We start from the raw sequence: 21,930 nt of genomic DNA, 5'->3' as shown, positions 1-21,930 counted from the left end.
ATACAATGGTCATTCGTCTTATGTATTGATTAAGAGAGTATACATGAATACACCTAAACCAATATTTATTTGTAGCCGCCTACGATGTGTCGACAAAATAGAATGAAAATGAATTAAGTTAGTTCCCTAGAGCTCTTGTCAGGAGATGTTGAGGCAGACATTTTGCGAGACAATTCATCATCATAACTATATATTTATGTGACGTGCATTAACACGTCCGGCGGATTCTGACCTTCACTCTGTCGAGGTCATTAGCATCCATAACGGACCCCTGGAAGAACTCCACCTGTGTGAAGTGGCGCTTAAATAATCCCTCCAACTCCAGATCGGGCAGGCCCCTACAACCAAAAGCCATCTATTACAACATACATCAGCCAAACAACATCAGTAACTACCAGACACAACCAAAATGCGATATCTATAGGCAGAAAAAAAGCTGGATTTACGACTGTGGTTTTCTTTTCTTGTTGGCAGTGATGACATTTACTGTTTTTATATAAATATTTCTTAGTAGTTTTGAAGGTTGAACACTGAAAGTGAAGATTTCCTTACAACAAAAATGTGTTTCATAATTTATTTTTCCACAAGGAAATTGTGTATGTGAAATACTGTAAAGTATAAAAAAATCATCTGCAGATCAGCAGATATTCGTGTCGCTCCCTTTAGGCGTATTATAAATTTGATAACCCATTCTTTCAATGCTTATCCAGCTTATTTTTCCTACTATTGGTATTATTTTTAATTCAATTAGTATATCATTTTAACCAAAATAGGCATGAAGCTAGTAAAACCACTATCACTCTTGTCATTGAATCCTTGCCAACCCCACTAGTCTACACTAGTGAACTATGTGAGAGGTGAAATAAAGAATTATTCCATAAAATATTAATAGCAATAGACCGAGTATCCATAATATACATCAAGTGTCATGTTTAAAGTTATGATTCGATAGATGCTGTAAATTGACAAACTAATATATAATGATACGACATTCTGGTTTGTTTGATATCATACATGTAATATGCTACTCCCTGAGCTGTCCTTGGTACCTATATAGTTTCACTTTGTCGTGTACTTTGATACCCGTCTGGTTCGCATTTTTTGTGCTGTTTCCACTAGTATGTTTCATCATGTCCGTAGTATAATATGTCAGTGCATTGCCATTACTAATTTACCAATGAGGGATCCCATTAGTACTGCTTCTAGACTGAAAACGGCCAAAATAAAAAAGATAATTCAAACAAGCAGCTTACTTGTGGATAAACACAATCTCGACATCCACATCTTCTCGGTCTTTGTGTAGGAAATCTTGGAGAAAATTCGACACAGAGTCAAACGTAATGTGACCGCAAACCACTATGTGCCTGAAATCAAAACATTTCATGTTATAGTTTTATATATTTTTTGACAATAGGAATATAAATACAACCTAATATGACTTCTGACAACGTTTAAAGACATTCGAACGACCAAAGGATGGACTATTTTAGTAGATATCAAAAAGCCTACACTACAGTTAAACCTGGCTAACTCAAAGTAAGTGAGCAGGATCGTGGTCAAATTTTAGGTGGTTAGGTAACGTGCATAAATAATGAACAATTTGATTGAAATTAAAGCGATACTTCGAATAAACCAGGGGAGAAGGTAGTTCAAGTGCCAAGTAAAAATTTAAGCCATAATCGTATCGATTTGCCTGGCATAACAATTTACTATGTGATATCCTACTTCTGTTTTGTAAATCACAGAAATATTGAGTGACAGATCATGTGTAGGGAACATATAAGTTCTGTCTTACGTTTGGTTACCTTGATAAACAACAACATAAACACCACTCACTTTTTTCCTCGTTCTTTTTTGTAAGCTCCACCGTACTTCTGTTGTTGACTGATTATCTCGGCAATTTCCGGAATGAAACTGGCAAACATACCCTACAATACAGGTAAATCAATTAGAAACACGAGTTAACTGTCATCATTCCCGCGCTAAATGTATCTCGGCGTATAGCGAATATATGCCATAATAATACTTCTGTTTCTGTTTCGTCTTCATGCATCTCTAAATATACTGCGTGATCGCTTCCAAGACTGATAGATATTCAATTGCTGGATAAATGGTAAAGGCATGTTAAATGAAGAGTTGTTTCTAGTCTACTATACAATTTTCTATAGATATTCTAAAATCACAACCCATAATATTTTCTAAGCAGGTACTGATAACAATAAAATTAGATCTATAAATCAATGGCTCATTTGTACTCTTGTTACACTTTATTTCAAACCATGGCAATAAAATGTTTCTCCATTATGTTTCCATGGATTGATTTGTCCGAACATTATTTTTCGTTTCTATGGATAGAGAGACCGACACTTTATTGTGAGTAGGGCCTACATCCCGGTTATCATATCGGGGAGGGATGCTGCATGGTACAGGACAGGACAGGATAGACATGGGTAGCACTATATACGCTCCTCCATTGTATGGCGAGGACATACAAACGAGTGATAAAGAGTAAAAAAAGTTGCTGGCTTACAATGCTGATCATGATGTAGAGGACGATGAATATCCTGCCGAGTGTGGTAGTGGCGTATATATCGCCATAGCCTACAGTCGACATCGTTACCAGTAAGAAGTACAGACATTCCCAGTACGTGAGTTTCTGTGGGTTAGAAAAGTCCGGTGGGTCGCCAGAATTCTCAATCTGTATAAAAACATAGAAAATACGTGAAGCCATATATCAAACACAAGCTACATTGATGGAAGAATAGACGTACAAACATTGAACCGTAAACGTACACTAAGAGATGCCAGTAATTAGTAATTTTAAGGCCTTATACTTGTGACTCTACAATAAAATGCGCCAAGAAAAAGGCAACGAATCTGGCCAAAACATTTTTTTAAGTTATAAATTGTTGTTTTCATGTTCGTACTAAGAAACATCACATCGTACTTCAAAGAGTAAGAACAGGCATATGATAAAGTTGAATAATTATAGTGTAGTAAACTACAGATACAGTGCATTAAGGGTGTTTTTGTAACAATATTCTTTGAAGATAATTAACATGATATTAGTGGCACTATCTAATATTTTGTTATTGCATCATTTTATGTTCCTTATTTGATTCTTTATTAACACGATTGTATAACACCCACCAGGTGTAGGAATCCAGCAGAAGCCAGCCAGACACTGATGAAGAAGGCGACAAGTTGTGACAGTCGTATCCTTGTACTGGTGGTCAGTATATTGAGGTAGGTCAGGATATCGGGTATTGACATCAACCGCAACGCTCTCAGGAATCGCAGTCCTGCAAGAAAGTCAAAAGGGTCAATACAAGGAATGATTAACTCTAATGGTTTGGTAAATTATGTATATTTGTCTCACTAGTGTGTAGGGGAACGATATAAAGGACAACGTGAGGTCAGATTAGACCTAATGACAGACCACACATATGTTTCATAATAGCATATTGTTTAATGGTTCATGTATAACGACTTCGACACATTGTGAATAGAAAGAATGGAATAGAATACAGTTCATCTTTATGAGGTGTATATCAGAAGGTGAGAGAGGAAGACCGTAGTCGTAGTAGGTGACAAACCGACATTGTTGTCAGTTCGTGTCCAAAAATGATTTGATAGGAAGGGAGACAAACTTGGATATGGAACAAGAAACTTAATCTAGTCAGGTTAAAGAAATCAGATGAAATAATACTGATGTAAAATAAATGATCTGACTTAGTACTGAGCTGTTAACAACCACATTCTACAATATGATCATTGTAAATAGTCAATCTGTGCAAACCAAAAGAAAGACCTGCTTACACAAAACTATCCATATTCTCTGTAATTCGTTTTACAAATTATAACCATCTGTCATTATCATATATTATAAGGGTTGTACAAATACAGTGTCCTTTGCTTGGTTCATGTACATCTGACATTACTGTGAAATGAGGTCACAAACATCAGATACAATTACCGATTATGTAAATATGATATTGCCCAAATAAAACGTTTTGGTTATATATGGCTACATGTATATAAGTTAATTTGTTTACGAAAATGTTTTATGCTCAGGTTTTGTTTAAAATTTTAATACAAATAGTAACACAATATCAAAACGATGCAATTTTAACTCATGTAGGTTCGCTTTCTAAGGTTATAAACATCCTGATGTACAGATAAATAAACAGAGAAGACCATTCACCCAATTAATTTGTCACTTATATTTTATCCAGCAATTATTCAGACATCATTTCCCCCATTCAAATACAGAATAAGATTCTTTTGTTGGTGGCATGTGGAATATGAATATATTTCCGCGATCAGACAATTATTTCCATAAAGAACAAATTGATTATTTATCGTCAGAATTAACCCTATCATTTTTCTATAATTTCTAATTCTTCAGCAATGAACAATTATCTGCCTTTAATATATATTCAGTCGTTTTTCTTTGAATATGTAATTGTAATATTTACAAACTAACAGACATAACAATTATTCGTGAATGTTGTTTTTGTTTCCTTTTTTAGTTTGGTTAGTTCTCTCGCCTATCTTCACGAAATCAATTTATTACATTTTCAAAGTAACCACGTGTAACTTTTTACGTGAGTGCTGTCAAAAGTTTCCCTTCAAATTGATTTCATTACTTTCCTTTCGCCTATCTTTCCGACGGCCCCAATAAAATCCCACTCATTCACCGTTTCTCTCCTGCCTTATATCATGAACCTTTATTCTGAAACACCTATCAGTCAGACATTCCTATATAACTATAACATGCGGGAGCTGTTGTAGCACCTGGTCGGGCCAACAAGACAACAATACTACCAGGAATGCGGCTTAACAGTGATGTTTCTGCACACTACAGAATGCTGGTCCCATTACATGGCCCTGACGGCTACCAACCAAGGCAAAATACATAAACGGTTTACTTCCACGAAAATAAAGCGAATATAAAATACATGGGATATAAATAATAAATATCATGGTCACCATTCCCAGAGAGGAAAAAGTACGAAAATCATCAGTGATCCGTGAAGATAATAAACTGTGTATATATGCACTATAAATATTAAAGTATACAGAATGTATTCTTTAGTGCTTTTCAGTACTGATACTGGCTGATATACAGGAGTTCTATCCTGTGAATTAACAGTAACTATTGGCTTATTGAACTGTATGACATTTCCTTATAAATACCTACGTTACAGGTTCATGTCATGTCATGCAGACAGAGATAACAAATTAATCGATATATCAATACATTTATCAGCAATGATACAGATTTGTCAGCCGTTCAACACTACAACACCACGAGAAACTATTAACTGACAATTAAACCTATCAAATGGAGGAAATGGAAGTTCCATAGAAAACATCTAGAGAAAAAAACCGCACATTTATATCACAGGCTTTTTCTTTAATGAAATTCTACTGGTCTGGTCTAAAATTTGTCACAATAAAGATTAAGCTGTATAATAATAATGCACATTTAGAATGATTTGGAGCATAATGCATGCGCTGGAACTACGATTAGCCTGGCGAGTGTTAATTAAAGGGTTATAGAACCAATAATTTCGACATAATGACACCAATTCTTATGTAGATGTGAGAACATATGATGCACTGTATCCATCCACACTTAGGATCAATAATTGTATGTACGCAAGCTAAAGGTCAATAATATTGTTTACCTCTCAATCAAAGGTCGGAAGTGGCACATTACATGGTCGGTCGGATAGGTGGTCAATGTATGTAGTGCAATAAGTTCACTAGGAAAATATTGATGTCCGCTGTTTGATGAATGTGAGAAATATGTCTTTTTTTAGCTTAATTTAACATTTGCCCAATCCAGTTTGTTCCTTATTTAATGTATTATTTCTTATGTTTATGAAACGAGTCTGAGATTTTTTCTAATTTTACAGCGCTCCAGGTTATATAAGACTGGTGTGATATGCCGAAATATTACAAGGGCGAAATCAACTGATGTCATGTAATAAAATTAAGTAAGAGAATAAGTGTAATGGTCAGGAGTTTGAGTGGAATAAACAAGAGTATATGTTGAGTAAACAATCGCAAGAGAAGGGGGAGAGGACAAAAATATGAGATAAAACAGGAACAAAACATGCTTTGAGGAAACAACAAACGATGAGGCTAAAAAATAACATACAAATGGGTAACAAGAAGATACAAGTAGGTGGTGAGATAGATAGGTACAGACAAGAAAAAAGAGGACTCAGAGTATGAGTGAGGAGGGTGAACATAACAAGCAATAAAAGAGGAAGTAGTAGGGCTGTTGTAATGAAGAGTGGTAGAAGTTGGGGGATAAGGGAAAGGGAAAACCTTTACCATGGGTATATACACGGTAGTACTCAAAGCACCAACGATAGGGAACACATACTGCTTTTATTACTGGATTCACAGTACCTTTCGGTGCTGTGAGCATGGCAGTGTGTGTCTATAATAAAACATGCAATGTTTACCTTCATCTTAATCCAATAAACATGTCACATACAAGATCATTCTAGGATTGCTAAGCTGTATGTTATCAGCATTGAGTGTTTTGTAATTTGTACCATAATGGTCTGATCAGAATACCTGGTACCTCCATTAACTATTGATTCTGTACACGTATACTGAGTTCAAGTTCAATGTATACCTGAATACTGGACAAAGTCCAATGTAGCAATCGGCCATGGGATGATACCCATGCTTTCTTACATGCTAATAAATAAAACAATCAGATGTATACATGTGCCCTCGTTCTTACTCTACATTTTTGCATGAGTTTTCTAGCCGTCATGTTCAGACCCATTATTGTCGTTCGGTAACCATTTGCCTTTGACATAGTCTAAAGCCTTATTGAAGGATGGCGTTTGATACTCTAGTTGTACGTACAAATGATGAACTCTGCATCAAACATGGAATAATGCAGGGAAAGACACTATGTCCATGAAAATATTACTTCGGTTGAAATTAATTACCTAAATACAGCATTTTTTATTATCATTAAATCGGATCTTGCATTTACTTTCTCCGCGTTCAATTGATGGAATATAAGCAAATCATTAATTTAGGTATGGGTAAATTGTTTTTCTTTTAAATGGTAACTTATGTTAAGGCAATTGAAAGTCTATAATGTCTTAGTATTTGACATTAAAATGCCATCGATGCAAGGTTCTAAGAAATTGTAAATGGATAAGGTTTTTCTGATCTTATAACTACAGAAAAGGTTTTGCGTTGCGAGCAAAAAATAAAGCTAGATCTGCATTAAGTAAAAACCTACGTTTTAATCTCAACATTTAAAGGTTAAACCGTTTGCTGCCACTAGCCTAAACCTTTGAAAATTTTAAATAACCTGTCAACGAGGAAATCTGGCCCAGGAAATCATATCCGAAAATAAGCATAGTCTTCGGGAGATTATGGCCATTATAATCGTGTTTATTATACCTTTATGAATTACATGTGTACTGTAAAGGTTTAACACATATTCTAAACTATCCACAAGTTATGTCTCACTTAAAAACTTTTAATATGAACCGACATAAATAGAAAGATAGAACTAACACTAATATGGTATTTTTCTTAATTGGAAAACATAACAAAAATTATCTCAAGATAGCAAATAAAATAAAAAAAACATTTCTTAGCTAAATTACTTTTCATTCTAGGCATAGAGTCAGGGTTTAATCTCACGCTATACAAAACTTACAATGCATTATCATTTTTTATATGTAGACTAAAAGAACATAACATTTACTAGGGACAAGCTTAAGGAAATCAATAGAGCTGTCCCCTGTGGCAATCAGGCTAATATTGGTCATTTACAGACTCGGGCAGGTAGCTTACTTATTTACCATAGGAGGTCAGTCGGGAGGGCATTAGATACAGCAAACAACGTACCCTACATCTCCAGGGAAAGTCTATGGCGAGTAGAATACTCAATAGCCATTAAGTCTGGTCAAATCATCTCTGAGCAATAGCTGTATTTCTAAACTAGTGGCAAGGCAATCACGGCGAGTCTTTTGTTTATGCTGTGATGTTTGATGTAACAATTGTTGCCAATTCGATATGACAAACCCAATCAATTGATTCTAGGAGTGTGTGTATGGCGGAGAGACTGGGTTGAATAGGGATGGATGTCGGAACTGTTTGAACAGCTCAGATTGTGTAATCTTTCTGTCTGACATCATTCAATGATTCTCTACCAATATATCACTGAGCATTCCTTGTCAATTTTCTGTGAAAGTCGATAGTCAATAGATTGCACATGCTGGCAAATACACAAGTTTAAATCCAACTATATTATTGTCCTGAAATAAACAATACGTAAGCGGAACTTAGGCTGTCATAGACCGGGCTAGCAAGACATTTACATTGTAACTGTACGTTTTTCCGTTTATGATAGACATAAATTCAAACATAAAATTTATATATCAACTGTTTAATCGAAATGCATTCTAATTTGTTCTTAATTGTTGGGAAGAGTTTAGAAGACATTTGTTACATGGTTATTTCATTTTAATTAATCATAATTTAATTGCATATTACTTTATAATTACTTTGAGACCATCATATCAATATACGTTTCTATCACTTTTATTACTGTAATGTTTATTAAGTTTACGTCAGCCTGCATCTTTAAAGAAAATAGTTAGGCCGTTTAACTTAACCAAATAAAATAAACACTTCAGTAGGAAGAGTCGATTGTGATGTAACCTACAAACACTTAGAAAGTGTCAACTGGTTTGCACACATGCAGCAAAAATGTTCATTGCAATAAACAGAATGTACAGTCAAATTCTGCATTTTCGAGTGGTTATGTTTGTATTTAATAGTCTGTACGCTGTACATTAAACCATTGTTTAGTTCCAAAAGTAAATTAATGTGTGGCTCATCTATATCAGCTTTTTGTTTCATTGGGTCCCCGGGGAGTGAAATTGATCTACCGAGGAGTCACGTGACATATCTAATTCCGATCTAATATCATCATCCATTTGCAGCCATGGAGAAGAAAAACAAAAGCATAAGCATGACTTGAATTATACTGCGGCAAAAGCTAATGATAAAAAGTAAAGAAAAAAAAAACATTGATTAATTATGGTGGTGTAAAAAATGTTTCAGTGTCGATGGTTGATGTAGTTTTCATATATTTTGCATTTCTGGTAGTTTTTCAGTTCTTACGAAATGCCTTGCATTCTAATGTAGATAATGCATCTCTATATCAATGCAAAACTACTATATGTCATCAGTGCCACAGGCCTAATATCAGGTCTCTAGGCTCATAGTTATTCACAAGAATTTGTTTAAATGATTTTAGCCTATTTGAACCCTGTGACCTTGAATGAAGGTCAAGGTCATTTATTTGAACTAACTTGGTAGCCCTTCATCCAGCATCCTACAGGCCAAATATCAGTACCCTGGGCCTTCTGGTTCTTGAGAAGAAGTCGTTTAAAAATTTAGCCTTTTTGACCCCCGTGACCTTGAATGAAGGTTAGGTCATTCATTTGAACAAACTTAATAGCCCTCATCCAAGCATGTCACAGTCCCAATATCAGTACCCTGGGCCTTCTGGTTCTTGAGAAGAAGTCGTTTAAAGATTTTAGCCTATTTGACCCTCGTGACCTTGAATGAAGGTCAAGGTCATTTATTTGAACAAACTTGGTAGCCCTTCATCCCAGCATCCGACAGGGCAAATATCAGTACCCTGGGCTTCTGGTTCTTGAAAAGAAGTTTTTAAAGATTTTAGCCTTTTTGACCCTCGTGACCTTGAATGAAGGTCAAGGTCATTTATTTGGACAAACTTGGTAGCCCTTCATCCCAGCATGCTACAGGCCTAATATCAGTACCCTAGGCCTTCTGGTTCTTGAGAAAGAAGTTGTTTAAAGATTTTAGCCTATTTGACCCTCGTGACCTTGAATGAAGGTCAATGTAATTTATTTGAACAAACTTGGTAGCCCTTCATTCCAGCATGCCACAGGCCTAATATCAGGTCTCTAGGCCTCTTAGTTATTCACAAGAAGTTGTTTAAAGATTTTAGCCTATTTGACCCTCGTGACCTTGAATGAAGGTCAATGTCATTTATTTGAACAAACTTGGTAGCCCTTCATCCCACAGGCCTAATATCAGGTCTATAGGCCTCTTAGTTATTCACAAAAAGTTATTTAAAGGATTTTAGCCTATTTGACCCCTGTGACCTTGAATGAAGGTCAAGGTCATTTATTCGAACAAACTTGGTAGCCCTTCATCCAAGCATGTCACAGTCCCAATATGAGTACCCTGGGCCTTCTGGTTCTTGAGAAGAAGTCGTTTAAAGATTTTAGCCTATTTGACCCTCGTGACCTTGAATGAAGGTCAAGGTCATTTATTTGAACAAACTTGGTAGCCCTTCATCCCAGCATCCTACAGGGCAAATATCAGTACCCTGGGCCTTCTGGTTCTTGAGAAGAAGTTGTTTAAAGATTTTAGCCTTTTTGACCCTCGTGACCTTGAATGAAGGTCAAGGTCATTTATTTGAACAAACTTGGTAGCCCTTCATCCCAGCATCCTACAGGGCAAATATCAGTACCCTGGGCCTTCTGGTTCTTGAGAAGAAGTTGTTTAAAGATTTTAGCCTATTTGACCCTCGTGACCTTGAATGAAGGTCAATGTAATTTATTTGAACAAACTTGGTAGCCCTTCATTCCAGCATCCTACAGGGCAAATATCAGTACCCTGGGCCTCTTAGTTATTGAGAAGAAGTTGTTTAAAGATTTTAGCCTATTTGACCCTCGTGACCTTGAATGAAGGTCAATGTAATTTATTTGAACAAACTTGGTAGCCCTTCATTCCAGCATGCCACAGGCCTAATATCAGGTCTCTAGGCCTCTTAGTTATTCACAAGAAGTTGTTTAAAGATTTTAGCCTATTTGACCCTCGAGACCTTGAATGAAGGTCAATGTCATTTATTTGAACAAACTTGGTAGCCCTTCATCCCACAGGCCTAATATCAGGTCTATAGGCCTCTTAGTTATTCACAAAAAGTTATTTAAAGGATTTTAGCCTATTTGACCCCTGTGACCTTGAATGAAGGTCAAGGTCATTTATTCGAACAAACTTGGTAGCCCTTCATCCAAGCATGTCACAGTCCCAATATGAGTACCCTGGGCCTTCTGGTTCTTGAGAAGAAGTCGTTTAAAGATTTTAGCCTATTTGACCCTCGTGACCTTGAATGAAGGTCAAGGTCATTTATTTGAACAAACTTGGTAGCCCTTCATCCCAGCATCCTACAGGGCAAATATCAGTACCCTGGGCCTTCTGGTTCTTGAGAAGAAGTTGTTTAAAGATTTTAGCCTTTTTGACCCTCGTGACCTTGAATGAAGGTCAAGGTCATTTATTTGAACAAACTTCGTAGCCCTTCATTCCAGCATGCCACAGGCCTAATATCAGGTCTCTAGGCCTCTTAGTTATTCACAAGAAGTTGTTTAAAGATTTTAGCCTATTTGACCCTCGTGACCTTGAATGAAGGTCAATGTCATTTATTTGAACAAACTTGGTAGCCCTTCATCCCAGCATGCCACAGGCCTAATATCAGGTCTCAAGGCCTCTTAGTTATTCACAAGAAGTTATTTAAAGGATTTTAGCCTATTTGACCCTCGTGACCTTGAATGAAGGTCAAGGTCATTTATTCGAACAAACTTGGTAGCCCTTCATCCCAGCATCCTACAGGGCAAATATCAGTACTCTGGGCCTTCTGGTTCTTGAGAAGAAGTTGTTTAAAAATTTTAGCCTTTTTGACCCCTGTGACCTTGAATGAAGGTCAAGGTCATTCATTTGAACAAACTTGGTAGCCCTCCATCCCAGCAACCTACACGCCAAATATGAGTACCCTGGGCCTTCTGGTTCTTGAGAAGAAGTCGTTTGAATAAAAAGTTTACGCACGGCGCACGGCGCACGGCGGACGGCGCACGGCGGACGGCGGACGGCGCACGGCGCACGGCGCACGACGACGGACGGTGCATGATGACAATAGGTCATCCTGACCCTTCGGGTCAGATGACCTAAAAATTAAAGAAAAAAAAAAAACATTGATTAATTATGGTGGTGTAAAAAATGTTTCAGTGTCGATGGTTGATGTAGTTTTCATATATTTTGCATTTCTGGTAGTTTTTCAGTTCTTACGAAATGCCTTGCATTCTAATGTAGATAATGCATCTCTATATCAATGCAAAACTACTATATGTCATTGGGAGTTACTCTTCAGATATGATTCAGGAAATGTTTCGTGTAATTTGTAAATTCAAAGCCCTAAGTCACAAAGAGCTCCATCAAGTCAAACCAATTTTTCAACGATTTTAAATCATTAAAATTCGTTAATATAAATGAGGGGAAGGGCTACTACAGATCGTTTTGATACATAGAATTACAAAATAACAGTTCCGTCCCATAAATACTATTTTCAAAGAAAATAATCTCAATGCATGCTTTGTACTTTTGGTTTAAATAAAGAAAAAAACACAGATATAGATATGCACCAAAAGGATCTTTATAGCAATTTAAAATGTGTGAGAAATTTTCGTTTCCGCCGAAGATAAATTCGTTTGTAATTTGATCATGTTACGATAAGTATATCCAGAAGGAACAGACTTTTTGCTTTGATAAATGAAAAATGCAATAAATATGGAACATAGAATGCCACATCATGGCTTTAAAAAATCTTTAGCGATACCGTTAGTGATCAAGAATGAAATTTCATTTCAGATTATGTTGAAGTACCGTCTTTTCATCTCTATATATCAAGTGATCTTTTTGAGTTTTGGAATCTAAAATCTGCAAATGTTTCTAAAACCACTACCATATCAATATCAGAGCACATACACGGTGGTCTGTCTGCTTCTGTGACATCTTACGACAACGAATGGAATAAATCACACCCGACAGAGTAATACTGTAAACTAGAATCAAACAAATCAGGATTAATGGCATTGGTGATAAAGAAAAGAAAAAGAGAAAATGAGGTTGTGGAATATAATCCTAAAATGAATGTCAAAGTAGGTTTTCCGGATATGAAACGAAAATATACTCTATGTGAGATTCTTGGGAATGGGCTGATGCAGTCATGTGAGCCATGTTGATCAGAAGATTGGTTGTTTCCAGGATACTGATACCAATGTACATTGTATACCAATATCCAATTTAATATTCATTTGTAATACACCAGACATCTGATCAACACAAAAAGACAATACAACCACGGGAGATTCAATGCAGTGTTACACATTTAAATGCAAACACTTTGAACACGGCATGAAGGACCAAAAGGACAATGTAGGTATAGAAGCTAAACATTCGAAACCGCCATGGGGGAGCAAAGATATAATGTTTAAACCCTTAAAGTGGTAAGCGATCGATACCATTCCATTAAGCAGCCATACAATTGGCAAGACGCTATTCTAGCTGATGTCCTGATTATCAGAGTCAACTCATCCACAGCTACGGAAAGACACTTCTTATATTCAAATGAATTCTTAAAATATGTATAAATATCGGATCATACACATCGCGTTCTACAGAACCATTCAAACGGCTGAAATAGTTTAACATCTTTCGAGTCATTACCAAATATATGAACATGATAATTTTGGAAAACAATTGATAATGCGCATTTAAAACGCATTAAAATGAAGGCAAATATAGAATTCGGAAAGGACTAAATACAAAAACCATGGTTATTCACAAACCTGATATGCTTTATATTTCGTATAAGATAGTGGCACCAATGTCACTTAATTCCTAATTATTTAAAACATATTTTAATCATTCCCATAGCTAAATTCTAGTTTCATTTCATTTCAACATATTTCGTTGACATTTAAGTCGCCGATAGTAATGATTATAGTTTCATCAGAAGAGTTAAAGATGGATCTCTCTCAAATTAATACATCTGACAATATCATAATATTAAATAGCAACTATTAACATAGATACATATTGATCGGACTAATATATAACACTACAACTATAACCAAGCATAGTTCTATAAATTTATGTGCCAACACGACTGCAGGCGTGTCAGTTAAGTAATCCATTTGACACTTCAAATAATTGCAAATCCTAAAATCAATTAATTTCTTTGGGTAGCGTGTGTTAGTATAACACCAGCTTCTGAGCATTCAATCTACATAAACTGCTATCGATTAATACCAAAGATGTAGGTATTAGTGTTAGGAAATTTGGTCGACATTCGTTGGGACTGGCTCCAACACTTCTTCTGTACTGTAAAAACATCCGCCTACAACTAATTTATAGTCTAGTCACTTTATTTCACAGGTGATTTATTAAGTTAGCTAAGCTTTTGTAAACAAATGAGCTAATGATACGTCATCACGTATTTCAGCTCGATCAGAGCATCTTGGACTTTGCAGGCTCTTTAAGATATTAGGTTATAAGGTATTTATGAATGCGCTGATTCTATTACTCTAGTGACGTCATGGCATCGTTCGATTCGCAGCTCTTTACTTGGGTTACGATCCAAGTCCGAACAATATGTGCTCAGCGTCACTGTTGAAGAAGGTCGATGGAAATGTATTTTTTATATAATTTTTATATAAATTTGGCTTGGTTTTATCAGCTAAACTCCTTATCATCAGTAAAGGTTATTTAAAGACGAACCATGCTTTAAGATGGTGGGAAAAATGCCGGAGTACCCGGCGAAAAACAATAAGTGTTAAGCAACTGCCTAACATTGGGATTCGAATACGCGACCCATAGTACTTGTGTTAGTTTGTCGGGATATCTTAACAACTCGGCCACTGTGACCCCTCCCCTTTTATAAATCAAACAATGAATGGATATCATCAAATGTGGAAGAAAAAGAAATGTTAAAATGACAGAGGAGGCATCAAAACTCAATCTTTAAAGTACAATAACGCAATGGGATTTAGAAGTGTAACAAATAAGCAAGATATCAATTCAAGACTGAATATAGACTCTGAAAGAAAAAGAAATGTCACCAATAGTCTTTGAGTGTCAACACATTATCTCAGTTTCAACAAAACGATTTTGAATATTGTCAAAGGGCTGTATGCTTCACAGAGTCATAACAATAACAACAGAAGCCAATCATTTTATCGAATGGCGTCGGACCGATCCACAGGAATCGCAATTATATTCAGAGAAAGATCAAAACTTCAACAAAATGAATGTAAAGGGTACAAAACTATTCACAGATATAAGGCGAAAATAACGACGGAACAAAGTAAAACAAAATGTGTAGACAAGGCAACTGAATAATAGCTTATATTATTAATAGCTTCAAGACAATGCAGCAGAGATAAATGGAGAAGATAAGAGGAATTCAAGGTCATATCACCAATTGTGTTATTAATTAACTTTGTGCTCTGTCACTGATTGTTATACGAAGTAACAAGGGTATGTGGTTAATCATAGGATCAGTCTAAGTCCATAGCTAGGGAGGATACCACTCACATCAGTCTTAGTCTACAGCTACCACTCACATTTCTACACACTAATGCATGTCAAATGGTTAACACCATCAGCACGTGCTGGTGTCTCTGGAATCTGTTTAACAGTAGCCACTCACAGTTTAATCATATACATTGTTACAATCGCCGTAAGATACCGTCAATATTCCATAAAACACACTGACTTATTGTATTGTAACGTTTATCTTATATGTCCTGTTTTGCTCTCATTAAGATGTTGCAACCTCCACAATAACATCAATGATCAAATCTTGATCTTGATGTTGCCGTATTAATCATTTGTATCAATCGTGTATTAGTTTTGAAATCTAAGTTTTTATGCATACCATTACATATATTGATTTTTAGAACGGGGATGGAAGTGGTTGTAAGAGCTACCAGAAATAGCTAATAGACGTTTTTACACCGTCTTCTGAAGTATGGTTCTGTGTATCGTTTATTGTGATATACATTCTATATTGTATTCACAACAATGACTAAACGATTGATTTTAACCAAATGAAAATAAATACTGATGGTCAATGAATTTTCTTTGAACTATTGTGATAATTAACAAGATAAATCACTATATCTAAACATTTTGTGAATCTTTAAAACAAGTCATTCATTTTTTCACAACTCTCATTTTGTTCGAACATTTTGATAAAAAGAATATGCGGAATATAAAAAAAAAATACATCACCATATCAACAATCGTTAACTAGACGGATGCGGGATTTAGTTATAACTGGTGATACCTCATAACAGTATTGTTTTATCATTGGATAAGCAATGATCGCCATGAATAATTGATTATAGCTGAAAGGTGAATTAAACTCAGCCGACCTGAATCTATACTCAAACAATGTATACTGGCATCCCTCTGGGACATCCGGATCAGGTTAGTAGATGTTTGGTTGTCATGTTTTCCCCGGAGTGTATGTACAATGTGTATATGAATCATATCTCTGTTTAAGACAAACTGGCAGATAGATGAAAAATTAAACAATCGTGTGACATGAATGCTGGTCGACTGTATTAAGCCGGTGCATCAAAATTTTACATACTTTGCTGAATTAACTTAAATTTGAAAAATACAGATTAGCACTTGAAGTTGGAGGTTACTGTGCAAATAAATATAATACTATATAAATATAATATAATATAATATTTTACTATTCAATTTTAATGTGTATTAATCTTGATATGATATTGATTGATACGGACCGTTACTTGTCGCTATGACAACATAACACAAAACTTATATAGCATCCACTGCTATGATATTGGTAGTGACACACATATAGAAAGTGAGCAATAAAAACAGAAGGTTTGAAAGCGCTACGTTCAGCGAATATTGGTTTGTGAATTAATAAAGTCACAAATAATTCGTAAACTACTACATACATTAATATACACCTATTACAAACTGGTCTAGGGCTATGATCAATACATCAACTGTTTCACAATTTGTTCCTGTCAAACGAAATCCTCATATAACGACAATGTTCCTATTTGACAAAACAAAAATCAAAGAACATTTAAACGCTGTCAGGAAATACTACTCTTCAATGCATTTTCATATTGACATAATTTCCAACAACCTCAAACAAAATAAAAACGCGTTCAAGGCAACACGCCAATGCTTTCACAAAATATAGATTTGTCAGATGATCAACTGTTATTATACTGTTATCATATTTGTTCTGTTCTTAAAACAAATCCCATCAATATAGATCTGGTTATATCCACTTCCTCTCATCTTTAAGCCATTGACAATAGATTATATCAATTCGTCTAACAAAATTATATGTCTTTGAAAAAAACCTTGATCATCCATTTCAACCATTTTTCATTCACGTATTATATAAAGGCCAGTTTCCATTTTGTGTGTGTATTCATTGACAACAAAATGAAAGTTAAATATCAACAAGGAAACAAAATATGATAAGTGTTGCAGTGTTGCAGATTAATTACCAAGCTACGAAAACCAAAGTCGGCTCCAAAAATACAGCTATTCATAGATAGTAAATGAAGAAACCATAACTTTATTAAACCAAACCATTATATTGTTTATGTTATACACAAAGAAATGGTTTCGTTCTAAGTACACCGTGGTCAAGGTTACCGGTTAACATTCCTATCAATTAAAGGTATCTAATAGTTTAAACAGGTGTTACCAATGCTACTGGTTAACATTTCAAGATATAAAAGATTACTAATTCATTTAAGCCTTTGTCGTCAAAGTTACGGTAGGATATTCCAATCTATTGAAAATAAAAAATGAATTTAAACGCGTGTATTAGTTTTTTTTTCGGAAAATGAGAAGCAGTTTCCATTAACATAATTCGAAATAATTAATGGTTAGTTAACTGTAGTTAATGGTTAGTTAACTGTAGTTAATGGTTAGTTAACTGTAGTTAAGATTTTTCTAAACCTATTGACAATAAAGCATGTAACAGGAACCTACATGTAAGTATCTCATAACAAAAACACTATGGTAACGATAGAACGCATTGTCATCCCACATGTACAGCTGCCTAGCTCGACTTTAATAAAGCATGTAACAGGTACCTACACGTAAGTGTGTCATAACAAAAACACTATGGTAACGATAGAACGCATTGTCATCCCACATGTACAGCTGCCTAGCTCGACTTTAATAAAGCATGTAACAGGTACCTACATGTAAGTATGTCATAACAAAAACACTATGGTAACGATAGAACGCACTATCATCCCACATGTACAGCTGCCTAGCTCGACTTTTAAAATGTATACATATTACAATGTATTAAGTACATAATATGTGAGGTTGTAGTAATATGCATGTCATTTGTCTAGTATAAACATTGACTGGAAATCCATTGTGACGTCATGACGTTAGTAAAAGAGTGACGTGACATCAGGAGTCGAAGACGTCGTGACAAAATGTCGGTATGTCGGCATTCGCCGGATTTTTACGATGGAATTTTTTGAAAATGTAGTGTTTTGTAGTTAAGTCATGAAATGTATCCTCAGTTTGTGCTTAATTCATATGAAATTGTAATATCATATATATATTACATCACATATTTTACAAACAAGCCAAGCACGATCAATTAATCCCCTATGTAAGACCAGACATCTTAATGACACAAAGATAACATTTAGTTTTAGTATCCGATCCCATAATTTATGTCTCTATACATGTTTATTGTTTTGATACGCAGCTTCATGTTTAAATAAATCATGTATTGTATTACATCATACACATCACCTAATCCATTTGTCGTTAATAGTAACCAGGAAAACATGTCAGCCCTACAGATTTGTATTTGTTCTTAGAGTCAACCATTGTAACAATATACGTGACTGAAAATGGAAAAAGAACATGAAAAACTAACAACCAGCTTTAAAATACGACTGAATATTTCATGAATACAATGTTTTGCATTGCTCTGTTACCATAAAGGAATGTATCAATATATTGATCTCTTACCAGGTAAAAAGATATGCTTGAAAAAAACGAGAACGAACAATATTCATGCTTAATGCATGCGTGTATCCTAGCAACTGTCTCACACTGTTGTCTGCTGTTGAAAATCTTTTTTCAAGAAGGTAAATGTTCTGTAGATTGTTCATGGCATCAATCTACAACTGTTACAATAATAACACCTTGAAATCTACATTTTTTCTTTGAAAACGATCAAATATGCGTATGAATATATTGAATGCCTAATAATTGCCAAAAGCTAGAGTCTCTATAGACACTCTGTGAGATTTATATGATCATTCAGTGTTTATATGCCGAAACTTAGGAAAGGTCATACGGTTACTGCTTGCTTATTGCTAACCATATATACTAACCATCGAAGAGTCTGTACCAGTGACCATTACAGGCCTCTAACATTGTTAACCACAGTCAGTGTATCGATCCATACCATTACTCCATGTAAAGCGATTAGGGATATAGCTAGAAGCTAATTAATCTGAACGCCAACAAGAATTTCTGTCAAATTCGGCAAATCAGCAATTCTCAAAAGAGAATATTAAGTACTAGAAACAATGGACTTCTCTGAAGTGAAATGCCTATAAAATAAGGCACATCTGCCCCAGATTGAACTGGATTTGTATGGTATTGTCTATCAAAATCAGGGGAATCACTTACTGGAAACTGACAGAAGTACAGTGCGACTTATCTGATTCTATACCCAGAAACATGGAGATTATGATCAGCATTATGTAGAGTACTTAATCACATTTTGAACGCGAGCTTTTCATCTTGTATCAATCAAAAACCGAACATACTACTGAAAGATATATTTCCCTTTTTGAGTTCTATAAACTGGTTGCATGTAATTTTGCGTGATTATCGAATATAATGGAAAGAGTTTCCGTGTTCAAAAAACACCAACTGTGGAGGCCAATGATGAACATTGTGATTTAGACAGCTTTACAAAATTAATTTACGTACATTTATTTGTTATATATTATCAAAATTGATTGACGATTGATAAATGTTAATACAGTTAGGACACTTCATAACAACAAAAATATATCACAATTGGTGTCACCACTTGTTTAAATCTCTACAAATATATATCGAAAGTATCACCATAATAGTCCGTTGTACAAATCATTAATGTAATATATAGTTTTCCTTTTTTAATGACATACTCTAACAATCATATCTTATAGATGGTGAAGACAGCTGTAGATTTAAAGAATACAGAAAAGTGGATGTCATTTGAAGAAATATCTATCTGCATTATACTGATGTGGATATAGGCAATAGAACGCCGGGTAGAAACTTAAACTGGAGGGCATGGAAAAGAACAGCATATGGTAATAAACGTTCGTTCTACGTCTTACTACTGTAATCGTCACAGACGGGATAGAAAAGCGATGAATATGAAAATATTTTTGTTTAGAAAATCTGCAACTTTTCTTAGTCAGTTCATAGTCAGTTGTAGGATGTCTGAAATCCTCTTGTGAATTGTTCGAAATTTCCGTAGATTGTAATAATACTGGCTTAAAGACTTTAATAACCTTGATGTTATCGATTTTAATCTTGAGATCAAATAGAACAAATCTGCCCTAATTAAGATCTAAAATAACTAAATCTACTCTTCTCTCGTTTCCCCAGACGTTAGGAGACAGATCCACTGGGAGAGCTCATTTTCACCCTTAATAATTCATCGATTGTTCATGATTGACCTCATTCAATTGTGTGTTGGTTCATGGTATCAGGCGAAGCTAGTTAGTTACCAACGTCGACCTACTGCAACATTTAGTTACTGTGAATAGTTCGGGTGATTGAGCATTGTTTGTGGTAGTAGTTTCATTATCTATAACAGCAAATGTATAGGTTTATCGACACAAAGAACTGAAACATGATATAATGTTTGTTATCATCTCATTATTAGGTCACATAAGGTTCACTGAACCATTTCTGTATCAACCAGAGATAGACACGGGAGTTATACAACCCAGAAAAAAATGTATCATCACAAAGTCGTTAAATTTGCAGTTATAGAAACATAACATCAGTTAACCGTATTTGTTGTAAAAAAGAAATATTACTATTTTGGTACAATCTGATCTGTCTTCGTTTACCAAACGAGGTTAACAGGACGCGAATGCGCCATCCGTATTCGTCTTTTCGAGTAAACCTGATTCAATCTTGCGTGAAAAGATGCCATAGTGTACAATAGACCATTGTAAAGTATATTTTGACATTTGAAAATAGTTTCATGACTTGATACCTTCGAAATGGAGCTAACTTAATTTATTAGAAATTGCGACATTATCGAGGGTGACAAAGATATTCCGATGGTAACACTTATGCGCTCTCACCCTCTGAACAGGTCGTATTTAATCATATAAGCCTAGTTTCCAATTATATTCATTCTTATTTCAACCTTTTAGCAAAAGTCGCAAACACACCGTCGGCACTAAAATATCTAATCAGCTTCCATAACACTTATTAACAAGTGCAATGTTGATAGAAAAACGCACAATACGCATTTCAAGCATTTTCTATCTATATGTACAGGGTATCCTATATATTATATTAAATATACAAGTAACCATAACGTTAGCAAAATATGTCTATTTATATTTTGCACTTTGTTCTTGAATACATCAAGTATATTTTACATGTGTAGAAATGTGTAGTTAATTGTAGTTGATGAGAAGCCGTCGAATGAACGTTCTACATTTTATTTTTATACGAACGTAACTTTTTTGTATTAATATGCCTTGTTATACGTAACAAGTTTGTCTTTGTGTACTTTTCTATTGAATCTTCACGTAATATTATAATTGACATCATATGTCAGACTAGCGCCTATTACACCACGAGTGCCTACTTACCGTGTAGTAGTATGAGAGGTGTAAGCTGGGATTTTTCTAACCTCAATCAGCACGCAGCTGTAGATGGGAAAGTCAGCCGCCTTATATTGTAATTGCTTCCGCATTTTATCGA

General features: G+C 35.1%; 1 protein-coding gene across 19 annotated transcripts in view; it reads right to left on the bottom strand.

Annotated features, from left to right (window-relative positions):
- The window catches only part of LOC138322870 (calcium-activated potassium channel slowpoke-like), a 73,505-nt gene that overhangs the window by 32,138 nt on the left and 19,437 nt on the right, over positions 1-21,930 (bottom strand). For all 19 annotated transcript variants that reach the window (XM_069267020.1, XM_069267029.1, XM_069267023.1 and 16 more), the window contains exons 5-9: positions 3,151-3,302; positions 2,531-2,698; positions 1,837-1,928; positions 1,254-1,364; positions 233-338 (exon numbers count right to left, since the gene is read on the bottom strand). In XM_069267020.1, the coding sequence (XP_069123121.1) occupies positions 233-338; positions 1,254-1,364; positions 1,837-1,928; positions 2,531-2,698; positions 3,151-3,302 (629 nt within the window). The remainder of the gene's footprint in view (positions 1-232; positions 339-1,253; positions 1,365-1,836; positions 1,929-2,530; positions 2,699-3,150; positions 3,303-21,930) is intronic.

Source organism: Argopecten irradians, chromosome 5 (genome assembly GCF_041381155.1).
Source record: "Argopecten irradians isolate NY chromosome 5, Ai_NY, whole genome shotgun sequence".
Classification (NCBI taxonomy): Eukaryota; Metazoa; Mollusca; class Bivalvia; order Pectinida; family Pectinidae; genus Argopecten; species Argopecten irradians.
This window is presented reverse-complemented; position numbering and strand designations above follow the sequence as displayed.